The 15764-nt window shown below is 41.0% G+C and overlaps 1 protein-coding gene across 1 annotated transcript in view; it reads left to right on the plus strand.

Annotated features, from left to right (window-relative positions):
* Window positions 1-2328: 2328 nt before the first annotated feature.
* The window catches only part of LOC110535772 (small G protein signaling modulator 1), a 78685-nt gene continuing 65249 nt past the window's right edge, over window positions 2329-15764 (plus strand). The window contains exons 1-2 of the mRNA XM_021621022.2: window positions 2329-2406; window positions 2520-2563. Coding sequence (XP_021476697.2) covers window positions 2370-2406; window positions 2520-2563 — 81 coding nt within the window. The 5' untranslated portion in view covers window positions 2329-2369. The remainder of the gene's footprint in view (window positions 2407-2519; window positions 2564-15764) is intronic.

A 15764-nucleotide genomic window follows, 5' to 3' on the forward strand; every position in this document is an offset into this window, starting at 1 on the left:
GTGTGTGTGTGGCAGGCTTACAATGATGGCAAAGAACAATATTTGAGAGTGCGCTGACCCTGGTGCTAGAGAGGGGTATGCAGTTGGAGTTTCAATGTTTGAAGGGGTACGGGACTATAAAACGTTTAGGAACCACTGTTGTAGAGCATGAACCTGCAAGAGCAAGTCACTGCTTTGATGTTTGCAGAGAACGACAGGTGGTTTTCCAGGGTCACGCCAAGGCTCTTTGCACTCTGGGAAGGGGACATTATGGAGTTGAGGAATAGCAGCTCCTTCTTGTCGACGTTGAGCTTGAGGTGGTGGGCCGACATCCAAGCTGAGATGTCTGCCAGGCATGCAGAGATCCGTGTTGCCACCTGGGTGTCAGAAGGGGGGAGGAGAAAAAAGGTTGAAGGTCATCCGCATAGCAATCTTAGGAGAGACCATGTGAGGATATAATGGAGTGAAGTGACTTGGTGTAGAGAAAAAGGAGAGCAGTCTCGGTTGAATGACTCATCTTGAAGCCAGACTGGTTAGGGTCACAGAGATCGCTCTGAGAGAGAACAAGAGAGTTGGTCAGAGACAGCACGCTCAAGTGTTTTATAAAGAAAAGAAAGAAGGGGTACTGGTGTGTAGTCTTTGACGTCAGAGTCAAGTGATGGTTTCTTGAGGAGCAGCTGGCCATCTTGAAGTCAGAGGGGACGCAGCCAGTGGTCAGGGTTGAGTTGATGAGGGAAGTGTGAAATGCGAGTAGGTCTCTAGATATTGTCTGGAGAATGGAGGAGGGGATGGGGTAGAGGGGGCAGGTTGTCGGGCGGCCGGACATCGCTAGTCACAGGATTTCATCTGGAGAGAAACGAGAGAAAAAGGTCATAGGCGTAGGGTAGTTCTGTGTGAGTGGGACCAGTGGACTCGATAGGCTGAGTAAATGAGGTGAGGATGTCGTCAACCTTTTTTTCAAAGTGGTTAACAAAGTTGTGCGCAGAGAAGGATGAAGGAGGGGGAGGAGGACTAAGACGGCGATAGATGACAACAATGTTAAGCTTGAGTGAACAAGTGACAGTGACAGCATGGAATTCAAATTAGGACAGGTTGGTAGCTCACCACTCCAACCACTAGGCTACCCTGCCGCCCCAGATGCTCTTTGACAATGAGAGAACACGTAGTCAGATGAAGAGAGAGCAGCTGGAGTAACAGTGTTCTCTGGGGTAATCCATGTCTCCATCAGGGGTGCTAGATAAGGTAGGCTACTTAGCCCTACTAGCCAAGTACTCTACTAGCCAAGTGCTCTACCACCATCTACCACCCTCAGAATTACAGTTCAACATTTCACCACAAGATGGAGTAATAATAAAAGGAGAGGCTACTGACCGTGTGTCTAAAACAAATAGAAGTGGAAACTCCTTTTTATACAAACACATCAAGCGACATCATTTTGGTTCACCAATGAACCAATACTATCCCTGTGACATATTTCATTCATTCTAATCAATTTTAAAGGATGTTGTGTGCCCACTCTGCAACCTGAAGGCATATGGGATATATGTGGACTTGGATATCCTCACTAGACAGACTAGACTTGAGGTTTGTTGGCTCTCCCAGATTCTATTCACACCACTATATTTGTCCACAGCTTTTTGAACGATTCCTGACCATCACAAAGTTATTCAAGCTTAGAATACACCAAATGGTTCTTATGATTCGTATTGCTTTTTATAGTGCCCCAGGAAAATGGTGGATTATTTTCCAGTGAGCCCAGATCAATGTCTATAAAAAGCAATATAGATTTATCCAACAGTATATGATGCCATTTACCCCCAGAGATGGAAGCTGTAAGACCAGGACACCAGATCTACTGATGAGCTCAATTCGCTCTGCTAATATGTTTCAGGGGGTTGCTTAGCAAAATATCTTATTGGTGAGGGAAGGCTTCCGTGTGTTTGTAACCAAATTTGCTGCAGGACAGGGCCCAGTTATTAGAATGCTTAATTATTATGGAAATTAATGGTTCATGATACGCTCCTGACTTTACAGAAGAAGGCCATGTGAAGAATATGGTACCTGTTTGGACAAATTCAGGCTATTCAGTATTTAATAGGTTACATTATGCCTAAATGGCACTGTCTCTTTGATGAGTTAGACAATCCAAAAAGAAAATGTAAAAAATCTCCGCAAACGTATAAAATAGTCACTTTATTCTTCACAGGTATCAGTTTTATTTTGTGCTTCTGGGAAGAGTCTGTGGACCCGAGGAGGAAGAATCGAATTTAGTGATTGCTGTAGCTTTAAGAGGTGTGAGTAAAGCCTCAAGCAGTGCTCTCTGGTTCGATATAGTCACATAGAGCTGATGGTCTCTGTGTGAAGGAGCTACGCAAAGGGGACCCGATTCCATGCCAACAACAACAACAGCAGCAGCAGCAATGGCAGGTAAGAGAAAACACGACCGTTTAAAACATAACCAAATGATGTGTATATCATGTGCTGAAGATGTAGACGTATGGTAAAATAAATGACATGACACCTTTTCTGATATGTTTTAGAAGCAGAGATGCGTCAGAGGCTACTGTGCACCGTCAAGAAGGAGGTGGGTGTTACCTGACAGCCTGCAACAATGATCGAATCAGAAAAACGAACTATTTGGTTATGAGTTAACTTTCGACATTGCTAAAATAGGCCCGCTCTGACTAGATTGGCTATGTTTTTTTTGCGTTTTTTTTCAGTAACTTCAGTTACTTTTACAGTAACTATTCACATTTTCGTTTTGTGAGTACAGATTAGCCTACATACATTAATAGCTGGTAAAATAGCACTACATCCACTCATGTGTATTTGCTATCCATCATTGCAAATAAGATGAACATTGGGACAAGGTGTAATATCTATTTCAAAGTCGACCATGTTCTTAGAAATAATTAAGTGTTTAATTAGGGGTTTAGGGTAGGCTATATAGTATAAATAATATTTTTATAGGGTCCAGTCATGGAACTCTAGCCTATAGGGTCCAGTCATGGAACTCTAGGCTATAGGGTCCAGTCATGGAACTCTAGGCTATAGGGTCCAGTCATGGAACTCTAGCCTATAGGGTCCAGTCATGGAACTCTAGGCTATAGGGTCCATTTATTATTTGAGCCTTCATCAACAGATTGGCCCAAACTCATATGAGTTTTTGTGAAACATAAGGGAAATTGGCTGTTGTTAAACCCATTTATTGTTAATGTTTAACATCAAGTAGAATGCGTTATAATGCAGTCATTCAAGACTCTTAAGCCACGTTCTAATGTCGTAGTGACATCTAATTATGTTACTAACTAAATAAGCAATAGGTATGTTCAATCAATCCATTGAAGAGTTGTTGCATAGAAATCCATGTCATCTTAAAGGTATAGTGCATTTATTTTGCGTGGAAGCTATAGTTTATTTTTTGACATCCCAAACACGGCTCTTTACCCATGGTTTTGAATGCAATGCTAACTGACACAATCTGTGTTTACTAGTATTACTACCTTCTTCAAAAATATCTAGACAAGATATTCTGGAAATTAAAAAATGGAGGAAACAGCAACACCCTAGAGAAGTCTAAAATAAGCTAAAACTGCAACAACAACAAAAATGATTATCACTTCAATAATAAGTGTTTCTCCTACAGTATTTCTATTCTCATCATCGGCATCTTCTTCATCAAATCATTTCAATCTTTCCCAGATGTCTTTAGGTCAGATTGTTAAGCACCACTAACTTGGTGTAGTAGGCCGATAATGGATCAGAGAAACACGTTTACTTTCCTCTCCTGTCTTCAGGGGTTCTTTGAGATGTGATTAGTCGGTTTTGTCTATTTATCAGAGGACTCACTCTATCTTTATTGGTGTCATAAAAGTGCGAGACTTGTGTGTCACGCAAACAAAGACATCAAATCAAGTCTGTGTCTGAATGAAGGAGAGATTTCAACTCCTGTCACTTACTCCTGATCTTCATAAAGGCCTGTCACCAGCCTTATCAGTAGAGCACATACCCACCTGGTGATTAAAAACCTGCCTGTCTTGAGAGGCCCTACTGAGATTCGCTTCCCCCAAGATCCCACATTCGTTTCAGCTCCTCAGTGCTCAGCGCTTAAACTGCAGTGGAGCAGAGTGATACAGTGATGCAATATGATTATTATTAATATGAAAAAGCACAGACGCCTCTGACCTTGACCTTTGACCTTGAGCATCCTGCAGAGGAGGTTGCTGAAAGCAAATGGAACTTGAATCACTAAAAGTGAGCTGTTTTTTTGTTTTCCATTTCAATTCAAATAGTAGCTATAGAAGACAGGCAGTGGCCAGCTGTTGAGCTTTTAGCATCATGAACGTTCAGCTACTAGGCTACATGCATCAGAAGAAAAAATGGAATAGAAAGTAGTCTATGTAGACTTTGTTCTACAAGTCAAGTGTAGTGCGATGTCTGTAATCTGCCTTTGAGTCACAGCCTTAACTAGCTAGCTACATTGGTAACACTATATATTAAGGTCCCTTAATGAATTATTTATAAACGGTAATGTAAAGAGTTTACTTACCATTTATGAATCATTATTCCTACATTTACATCCATTTTTCATTTTCCATTGGTTTTGTCTTGTCTTCCTTCACACCTGATTTCATCAATTACATGTTAATTACATTCAATTACATGTTGTGTATTTAACCCTCTGTTTCCCCTCATGTCCTTGTCGGGGATTGTTTGGTTTGTGATGTGCTATTTAGTGTTGGGTTTTGTACCCACTTTGTTATTTTGTACATTTTGGTTGTTTTGGAGTTTTATCAACATTTATTAAACAACTCCGTTTGTACCAAGTTCGTTCTCCTGCGCCTGACTTCCCTGCCACCAACACGCACCCCTTACACCTAGCTTTGGGGTGAGTTGCTGCCGGATGCTTTAGCATTAGCTAGCCTAGCAAGCTGACGAAAAAGGCAGCTTAGTTAAAATTGTCTTTATATAACTTCTAAGAATATTTTCGACTTTAAAATGTATTTTACACCTTGTCCCAATGTTCATCTTATTTGCAATGATGGATAGCAAATACACATGAGTGGATGTAGTGATATTTTACCAGCTATTAAAGTCTGTAGGCTAATCTGTACTCACAAAAATGAAAATGTGAATAATGCTGAAAAAGGCAGTTCAATTAAAATAGTGTTTATAAATGCGTAAATGACATTTTACAAATGTAGGAACAATTATCAACAAATGGGAAGTAACCTCTTTATCGATGGTTTATTAAGTGACCTTAATAAAAAGTGTTACCACTACATCGGCTAACCTTTTTACAAGTAGCAAGCTGCCAAACTAATTATATCACCCACAAATGAGATCTATGTGCAGCACCAGTCTGGATCCGATCGTGAACGTACGCCTGGACATGATTTGTTGTACTCTACGCTCTGTTTGTATTAGTTTGTTCTTTCTCTCCTGTGTTAGCTTGGATACAGCTTGTCTAATGACGTGGCAGTGAATGCTTGAATGTTCTCCCTCTCCAACTGGCTACGTGCCACTTTGTACAATGTATACCTGGGTCTAGGCCAGAACATTATGCTTGTGGGGTTCAGTGAAGGAAGCATGTGAATAGCCTATACCGGACGTATCTGGGGCTCTCGCTCTCTTTCCCTCGCTCTCCCTCCCCCTCCCCCTCTCCTACACACACACACACCTGTGTTTACATAAGGTGAGAGGAGGAGTAGGGCACAGTGGGCAACAGCTCACCTTTCATTTGCTTTTCTGTATCAGACACCTTTTTTTGCCTGGCTTCTTACTTAGGATAAGGTTTCAGCAAGGTCGTAACCAATATATCGCATAATTATGATGCCCAGTCTCAGGGAAACCTCTCGCTGTGTCTCCAGGCTAATAGATATTTTTCATGGTCTCAAATCACACATGAATGGAAGACATTGTAGACAATCATATTATTACCTGGGTGCACAGAGACACATCACAAATAACAGGAAAGGAAAGCCTCTGTTGTCATTGATGAGGTGGTAATGATTGTGTTATCAAGCTTTGTGAATAAATGGTGGTTATTACTATTCTTGGCAACTGAATTACATACTACAAATTATAATTATAAAGGAGTAACATTTTGAAACGTACCCAACAATGCATCCATTTGTGATTATGAAATGCTGTGTTCAAACTGTCCATATTTAGCAAAGGAGACTGACAATAGCAAGGGAAATCGTTGAGGCCTTACAAGGTTCTTTGTTTGCTTCCAGTAGTAGGGAACTGACTTCAAGACATTTTGCAATAGGGTGTTTTGAATATTGAACTACCTTTTTTAACCAAGGCATTTCAATGTGAATTCATCTTGCCTCAAGTCTGTCACTTCTCAGTATTTGATTTTGGTGTATGAGTCATTCACTCTAATAATGCACAGTAGGAACTGTGAACAGATGATTTTAGCCAACGGCTTGGCTTATATAATTGCGCTAGTTGTTTTTCACTGTAACAGCCTATGGGGATTGGGAAAGGTGTATGGGCCTTAGTCTGTCTTCCCTCTTTTTCTGATTGTGGCTGTGTAGCAGGAGTTAATGGGAAGACTGTGTAAATCGACTCTATCCAAGCACCCTTATGCAGTAGTGGAGGGTTGCCAGGTTTGATGAGATTTTATCCTCACTGTGACAGCAGAGATGAAGAGTAATACTTGAAAGAGAATGACACCAGCGCTTGCTGTTGCAGAACACGACAGTAAAGATTCATATTGTGCATGGAAGTGATCTTGTTCTTTGGGCAATTAACAAGTTACCTATTAGCTGTCAAAAGTATTACTGCTCATAGGGGGCACCAAATATATTTAGCCTAAAGAAATGGAAGAGAAGTGTACTCTAGCGTCAAAAGTGCAAATAAGGTTAAACGTTTTTGGGAACTAGATTAATATACACAGTTTCAAGGGGCCAACATATTTATTGTTATAGAATTATAAAATTAAACACAGTCAGTATTACATGCTGATCAGACAGGACACGTCGCGTGCACGCGTGTCCATGTGATTCAATTATTGCACCCACACTGCTCGCGTGCGCCAAAGAGCGTCTGCGTTGCCAAGGGCTAAAATAGAAGTCCTTTGTATTTCTGACGCAGATCGCGCTGCAAGTCCTGCCTCTCCCTTCTCCTCATTGGTTTATAGAAGCAGATACCCACATGCCATCTCCTCACTGGTTATACCCACGTGGGTGATTGAAAGACAAAGTGTTTTGCCGGTTGTCGTGGTAATACTATGAAGGTGTAGATGCCAATCACCATATAAGTTCAAATATGAAAAAGCCTGGAAGGAGGAGAGATGACTAGAAACGATTCGGTTGGCCGTTTTATGTGTGGATTAATTGTCAGAGTAGAGGACCTTGTGCATTTCAGGTAAAATAACTACTCAATGTTTATATCCAAGGACAAATTAGCTAGCAACAGCAAGCTAGCTAAATAGGACAAATTAGCTAGCAAGTGCAAGCTAACTAGCTAAATTGCCATACATGTTTAATGCTTTTCGACCTGTCCCCAAATTAATGTCATTGGTTCAGTTTGTTTTAATATTTTAACCTGCGTGTTGTGATCGCGTTTGGTGTAGGGGGACAAAATACATTTATGCACGATAGAGCACGATGGCGCAAGCACACAGCCAGTTTGGGTTCTGTGTTAGAGGTCGAACGATTACGATTTTTCAGTGCCGATACCGATTATTGGAGGACCAAATAAAGCTGATGCCAATTTTATACATGTATTTATAGATTTTTTAATAATGACAATACTGAATGAACACTTTTATTTTAACTTAATATAATACATCAATAAAATCAATGTAGCCTCAAATAAATAATGAAACATGTTTTATTTGGTTTAAATAATGCAAAAACAAAGTGTTGGAGAAGAAAGTAAAAGTGCAATATGTGCCAAAAAAAATCTAACGTTTAAGCTCCTTGCTCAGAACATGAGAACATATGAAAGCTGGTGGTTCCTTTTAACATGAGTCTTCAATTTTCCCAGGTAAGAAGTTTTAGGTTGTAGTTATTATAGAAATTATAGGACTATTTCTCTCTATACCATTTGTATTTCATATACCTTTGACTATTGGATGTTCTTATTGGCATTATAGTATTGCCAGTGTAACAGTATAGCTTCCGTCCCTCTCCTCGCCCCTAACTGGGCTCGAACCAGGAACACATCGACAACAGCCACCCTCGAAGCATCGTTACCCATCGCTCCACAAAAGCCGCGGCCCTTGCAGTGCAAGGGGAACAACTACTTCAAGGTCTCAGACCGAGTGACGTCACCGATTGAAACGCTGTTAGCACACACCCCGCTAACTAGCTCGCCATTTCACATCGGTTACACCAGCCTAATCTCGGAAGTTGATAGGCTTGAAGTCATAAACAGCTCAATGCTTGAAGCACAGCGAAGAGCTGCTGGCAAACGCACGAAAGGGCAGTTTGAATGAATGCTTACGAGCCTGCTGCAGCCTACCACCACTCAGTCAGACTGCTCTATCAAATATCAAATCATAGACTTAATTATAACATAATAACGCACAGAAATACGAGCCTTAGGTGATTAATATGGTCAAATCCGGAAACTATCATTTCGAAAACAAAACATTAATTCTTTCAGTGAAATACGGAACCCTTCTGTATTTTATCTAACGGGTGGCATCCCTAAGTCTAAATATTGCTGTTACATTGCACAACCTTCAATGTTATGTCATAATTATGTGCAATTCTGGGAAATTAATTACGGTCTTTGTTATGAATAAATGGTCTTCACACAGTTCGCAGCGAGCCAGGCGGCCCAAACTGCTGCATATACCCTGACTCTGTTTGCACGGAACACAAGAGAAGTGACACAATTTCCCTAGTTAAAAGAAATTCATGTTAGCAGGCAATCTTAACTAAATATGCAGGTTTAAAAATCTATACTTGTGTACTGATTTTAAGAAAGGCATTGATGTTAATGGTTAGGTACACATTGGTGCAACGACAGTGCTTTTTTCGCGAATGCGCTTGTTAAATCACTCGTTTGGCGAAGTAGGCTGTGATTCGATGAGAAATTAACAGGCACCGCATCAATTGTATGCAACGCAGAACAAGCTAGATAAACTAGTAATATCATCAACCATGTGTAGTTAACTAGTGATTATGTTAAGATTGATTGTTTTTTACCTGCTAGCTAGAAACTTACCTTGGCTTCTTGCTGCACTTACGTAACAGGTAGTCAGCCTGCCACGCAGTCTCCTTGTGGAGTGCAATGTAATTGGCCACAATCGGTGTCCAAAAATGCCGATCACTGATTGTTATGAAAACTTGAAATCGGCCCTAATTAATCGGCCATTCCGATTAATTGGTCGACCTTTAGTCAGTATACCTCCATCTAACTGGTTCCTATGCTGATGAAGGGAAATGCGAACCAATGATCATGCATAATACCAGTTATCTGTTTTTCTCATTGATAAATGGGCTTGTTGACGTTCTCTGTCACTGTTGCCTCAGTCCCCACCAGCTACAGTATCTCTCAGATAGCTGGTGGGGACTGAGGCAACAGAATGACACGTGCCGTCGCCATAGAAACCTGCAGGTCGTCTGCTAATACCAGTTAGATTCTGTGATGACTGAATAGGATCATATCATCAATGAACAAGACATTATAGCTACATGCATACAGCATTATTAAAGCTTAATGAATGTATTTCATAGCATGTTGGTATCCATAAATAATAGATGATTAATAGAGGAAGCAGATTCTGCTTGATAACGTGATGTTATAAAGAAATATGTTTTACACTGAACGAAAATATAAACGTAACGTGTACAGTGTAGGTGTTGTTCACATGTTTCATGAGCTGAAGTAAAAGATCCCAGAAATGTTCCATATGCATAAAAAGCTTATTTCTTTCAAATGCCAAGATAATCCATCCACCTGGCAGGTGTAGCATATCAAAATGCAGATTAAACTGCATGATCATTACACAGGTGCACCTTGTACTGGGGACAATAAAAGGCCACTCTAAAATGTGCTGTTTTGTCACACAACACAATGCCACAGATGTCTCAAGTTTTGAGGGAGCGTGCAATTGGCGTGCTGAATGCAGAAATGTCCACCCGAGCTTTTGCCAAATAACTGAATATTAATTTATCTACCATAAACCGCTTCCAACCCCATTAGAGAATGTGGCATTACGTCCTACCTGCCTCCCAACCGCAGACCATGTGTATTGCGTCATGTTTGTGAGTGGATGTCAATGTTGTGAACAGAGTAACCCCATGGTGGCGGTGTGCTTATGGAATGGGTAGGCATAATCTACGGACAACGAACACAATTGTATTTTATCGATGGCAATTTTAATAAACAGAGATACCTTGACGAGATCCTGAGGCCCATTGAGAGGCCCAACAGATGCATGTCGTTATTCCCAGTCATATGAAATCCATAGATTAGGGCCTAATGAATATATTTCAATTGACTGATTTTCTTATGCAAACTGTAACTCTGTAAAATCTTTGAAATTGTTGCATGTTGCGTTTATATTTTTTCTCAGTATACTGTACATTACAACGTAGGTCTAGATTTGACATTTAATGTCCAGTTAGAGCTGACATTTGAGAGTGGAAGGAAGAGTTTGAGGCTGTGCAGGCTGTGAACCTTTTGTAGTAAGACGCAAGTTAGAGAAACAAGAGTAAGCCTTCATTTAAATACATCACAACATGTATTCCCATTGGTGAGAAGAGAGCAAGGTAATTATTGCCCAGGTATGCCCATAGGTTGTTTAGCATGCGTGATAAAGTTGCATTATTCAGCTGCTGTTCATTGGCCATAGAGTAATATGTGACTGACATTCTACACGTGGCTAAGGACTTGAGCATGTCAACATCAGATATTACTATATACCGGTATTGATGCACGGACTGGTTTGGGTTTTTGCTTTACCTTCTATAATGGTATTTTAATGTTTGGTTTGTTAAATGTGATATGCCGTGTGTAACGTCCATTTTTATAGTTTACTCCGCCACTTGAGTCATCTCTCTCTCTCTCTCTCTCTCTCTCTCTCTCTCTCTCTCTCCATGTTGCTTTCCACACAGATCTAGCCCCGCCCCCTGTCACTCAAGGAGAGCATTTGTTGACCATGAGACATTTGAGTTCAGTCTGCATGGTTAATGCAGCACATGCAACAATGTTGATGACAACGATGCTGTTTCAACTTTGCGTCTTAATATAAATCCACAAGCGTTCTATAATTACACTATTAGTTTCAGCTAGTTTGTATTTTCTTAGAAAGTTGTGGCTAAGCCGTGTTAGCCGCTAATGCTGATCGCTAGCTAGCTAGGCAAACATAGCTATACAATCTAATAACAGTGATGGTGTAGGCCTAAATCAGCATGTTGTTTGTGCAACAGTTCTAAATCAAAGAGGAATAGGCAAAGCATGAATATGTGTCCTACATGAAGGTGCTAAGAGAATGCATTTAATGTAGCCAAAGATAGGGCTCCCTAGGAAACACTGACCAAGACTTTGGTTCCAATTACCCTGTCACAATAACTCCTCCCTGGCATTTTAATTAATTGTCATGACAAACAACACTTTATTCAAAGTGCCCAATATTATCATCTAACTAGTTAAATAAAGGTTACATTTTAAAAAAAATGAATTCGAATATTCACTAATTTCCCATGATTCTAACAGTTCACCTCATTGTTTTGATCTAAGTTGTAATTGCAACATGTAGTTAAAAATAAATCCTGGATTTTTTTGCCCTTATCATACAGCCTTATGTGTCCGTGTGGAAATGATCTCAAATGAGTGCAGAAGTTCATGCAAATGCTGAAAGTTATTTTTGGTTGAAGTTTAATTGAACAGTATACAATCAGCAGGTCTGCTTGTACATACAATCAGAATGGAGAGGGACCCATTGAAATCACATAGAAGGTATGTGTTGCCACCCTAGGGTCACACACTACTCATAGAAAATGTGTAACTTTTATTATTTAAAAACATAAAATACCGTCAAAACAATTTCAAATGTGTGTGCACATGGAGAGGAAACAATGTGAATATGTTATTATTTTGACCTTTATTTAACTAAGCAAGTCAGTTAAGAACAAATTCTTATTTACAATGACGGCCTAAGAACAGTGGGTTCTGCCTTGTTCAGGGGCAGAAGTACAGATTTTTACCTTGTCAGCTCGGGGATTTGATCTAGCAACCTTTTGGTTACTAGCCCAACGCTCTAACCACTAGGCTATCTGCCGCCCCATAACCGACCGTCATGCGATCGCCATTTTTGGACACAAATGCAAGCCATTTAGACCGCCTTACCGATTGAACCAACATGATCTAGATCTCAATCGAGGACAGGCGATCTGAATGAACAACAAATACCAAATTAAAGAATAAACATTTTGTTACAATTGTTTGGGGAGGGGCCTCATCTCCGAGGGATGATCCTCGGAGTCAGATGTTGTGATGCTGGTAGCCCTGTGCGGGGCAGCTGGCATCGAAACACCCCCAGAAAGAATGTGAGTTACTCACCAGGGAGAAGGGACAAACCATGCAACATTTTAACCAGGGAGATGGGACACGTCCCAAGCAACGACTGGATCTAGAAATTGGAAACAAATGTATTAATTATATGGAAAAGATATCCATGCAAAGAATGAGTGCCAGAATTGAACATCTGCTGATGTGTTTAGATGAAATGCAGGTCTGCTTGTACATAGAACCTAACCAAATGCTATGTAGATGCAAGTAGAACCTAACCATGTATGTGGTAATGTGATTTGAATAGATAAATTAATTATGATGACGCATGGCCTGCTGAGCACCAGAATCTTAGTTTCAAATGCTGCATCTACTTCTACGTAGAAACCGACTGAATGCTACGTCTGCTCGTACCTAGAATCGAACCACACATGCTGTAATGCGAGGAGGTAGGGACACATGTCAATGCAGGCCTGTAGAGTGCCTAACATTGTTCAATTTGAGAATGTGTAATAATGAATAACCACCTTTTCATTTACTATCACAATAATCACAAATGTTTGTAATTGGATACTCAACAACTGTGGCTACGGAATGAGAATTATATGAACGAAGCAGTAATGAATGACCAACAACTCTATATACATGACTAATTATTATTCACATGAAATGACAAACTATCCAATAACTATAATTTGAGGTATCGTGGAGCCATTATGAAGTTGATTGATTGAGCCTAACAAATGAAAGGTAGGCAGAGGACAACCAATCAACCTACAGTAAAGTGTTGGAGAGTGAGGGTACATAGTCTACACCAGGTATCATTTTTCTTGAGTGTATGGTCAGGGGTCCGGAACAGAATTACAAATAATTTATAGACTGCCGAAACATATAAACTCAGCAGAAAAATAAACGTCCCTTTTTCAGGACCCTGTCTTTCAAAGATAATTCGTAAAAAATGCAATAAAGTGGTGACTGTGGGACCAGCCGTTGTTAGCTGGGTAGGATGTGATTAGGGTTCTTAGAGCGTATGTAATAAAAACACATAGGAGAGTGATGAGCCCTACGTGCAGCCAATTTATCCAGCTATACTAATTGTGATGTAAAAATAACTTTAAGACGCTGAAGAAGTTAATAATAATGCAACGTTGAAGAGAATAGCTATGAATTAGCGGGATCATGATGTTAGCTCACCCTTTTGAAAATGAAAGTACTAGAGTTCGTAATGCTTCCAAATACGATTTCACAAAATCGTCAACTAAATAGAGTCTTCGAAATCCAAATTAGTTGAATGAGTACTCAAGTAATCTTGAAGCTTGGAGCACTGGCCCCAGATATGGAAGGAAGTACGCCTTGTGCTGCAACTACTTTGGCGATTAACTACGAGACTGTGCTTCAAAGACGAGAGACATGATGTTCAGCAGTAACCTGTTTAGTGACGAGAGCTTGTGATAGAAGTTGGCCGCCAGGCCCAATTTGCGTACATAAATTATCAGTGGCATGACCGTGTGACAAACAATAAGCTATGATCACGCTAGTTACTTTGACATTGTATGGTGTAGACTGATAGCCGACCTGTCTATGCATGGTGTTTGGAAGATTCCCAAAGGTTGGAAAGCAGCATCGGTCATCCCCCTCTTCAAAGGGGGGGGACACTCTTGACCCAAACTGCTACATACCTATATCTATCTTACCCTGCCTTTCTAAGGTCTTCGAAAGCCAAGTTAACAAACAGATTACCGACCATTTCGAATCCCACCGTACCTTCTCCGCTATGCAATCTGGTTTCAGAGCTGGTCATGGGTGCACCTCAGCCACGCTCAAGGTCCTAAATGATATCATAACCGCCATCGATAAGAAATAATACTGTGCAGCCGTTTTCATCGACCTGGCTAAGGCTTTCGACTCTGTCAATCACCACATCTTTATTGGCAGACTCAACAGCCTTGGTTTCTCAAATAATTGCCTCGCCTGGTTCACCAACTACTTCTCCGATAGAGTTCAGTGTGTCAAATCGGAGGGCCGGTTGTCTGGGCCTCTGGCAGTCTCTATGGGGGTGCCACAGGGTTCAATTCTTGGGCCGACTCTCTTCTCTGTATACATCAATGATGCCGCTCTTGCTGCTGGTGAGTCTGATCCACCACTACGCAGACGACACCATTCTGTATACCTTTGGCCCGTCTTTGGATACTGTGTTAACTACCCTCCAGACGAGCTTCAATGCCATACAACTCTCCTTCCGTGGCCTCCAACTGCTCTTAAATACAAGTAAAACTAAATGCACGCTCTTCAACCGATTGCTGCCCGCACCTGCTTGCCCGGCCAGCATCACTACTCTGGACGGTTCTGACGTAGAATATGTGGACAACTACAAATACCTAGGTGTCTGGTTAGACTGTAAACTCTCCTTCCAGACTCACATCAAACATCTCCAAACAAAAATGTAATCTAGAGTTGGGTTCCTATTTCACAACAAAGCATCCTTCACTCATGCTGCCAAACATACCCTCGTAAAACTGACCATCCTACCGATCCTCGACTTCGGCGATGTCATTTACAAAATAGCCTCCAACACTCTACTCAACAAATTGGATGCAGTCTATCACAGTGCCATCTGTTTTGTCACCAAAGCCCCACATACTACCCACCACTGCGACCTGTATGCTTTTGTTGGCAGGCCCTCGCTTCACACTCGTCGCCAAACACACTGGCTCCAGGTCATCTACAAGACCCTGCTAGGTAAAGCCCCGCCTTATCTCAGTTCGCTGGTCACCATAGCAGCACCAACCCGTAGCACGCGCCCCAGCAGGTATATCTCACTGGTCACCCCCAAAGCCAATTCCTCCTTTGGCCGCATCTCCTTCCAGTTCTCTGCTGTAAATGACAGGAACGAACTACAAAAATTACTGAAACTGGAGACACTTATCTCCCTCAGTAGCTCTAAGCATCAGCTGTCAGCGCAGCTCACAGATCACTGCACCTGTACATAGCCCATCTGTCAATAGCCCAAACAACTACCTCATTCCCTACTGTATTTATTTATCTTGCTCCTTTGCACCCCAGTATTTCTACTTTGCACATTCATCTACTGCACATCTACCATTCCAGTGTTTAATTGCTATATTGTATTTACTTCGCCACCATGGCCTATTTATTGCCTTACCTCCCTTATCTCACCTCATTTGCACAAATTGTATATAGACTTGTTTTTCTACTGTATTATTGACTGTATGTTTGTTTACTCCATGTGTAACTCTGTGTTGTTGTATGTGTCGAACTTTGCTTTATCTTGGCCAGGTCACAGT

This window comes from Oncorhynchus mykiss, chromosome 11 (genome assembly GCF_013265735.2).
Source record: "Oncorhynchus mykiss isolate Arlee chromosome 11, USDA_OmykA_1.1, whole genome shotgun sequence".
In the NCBI taxonomy this organism is placed as follows: Eukaryota; Metazoa; Chordata; class Actinopteri; order Salmoniformes; family Salmonidae; genus Oncorhynchus; species Oncorhynchus mykiss.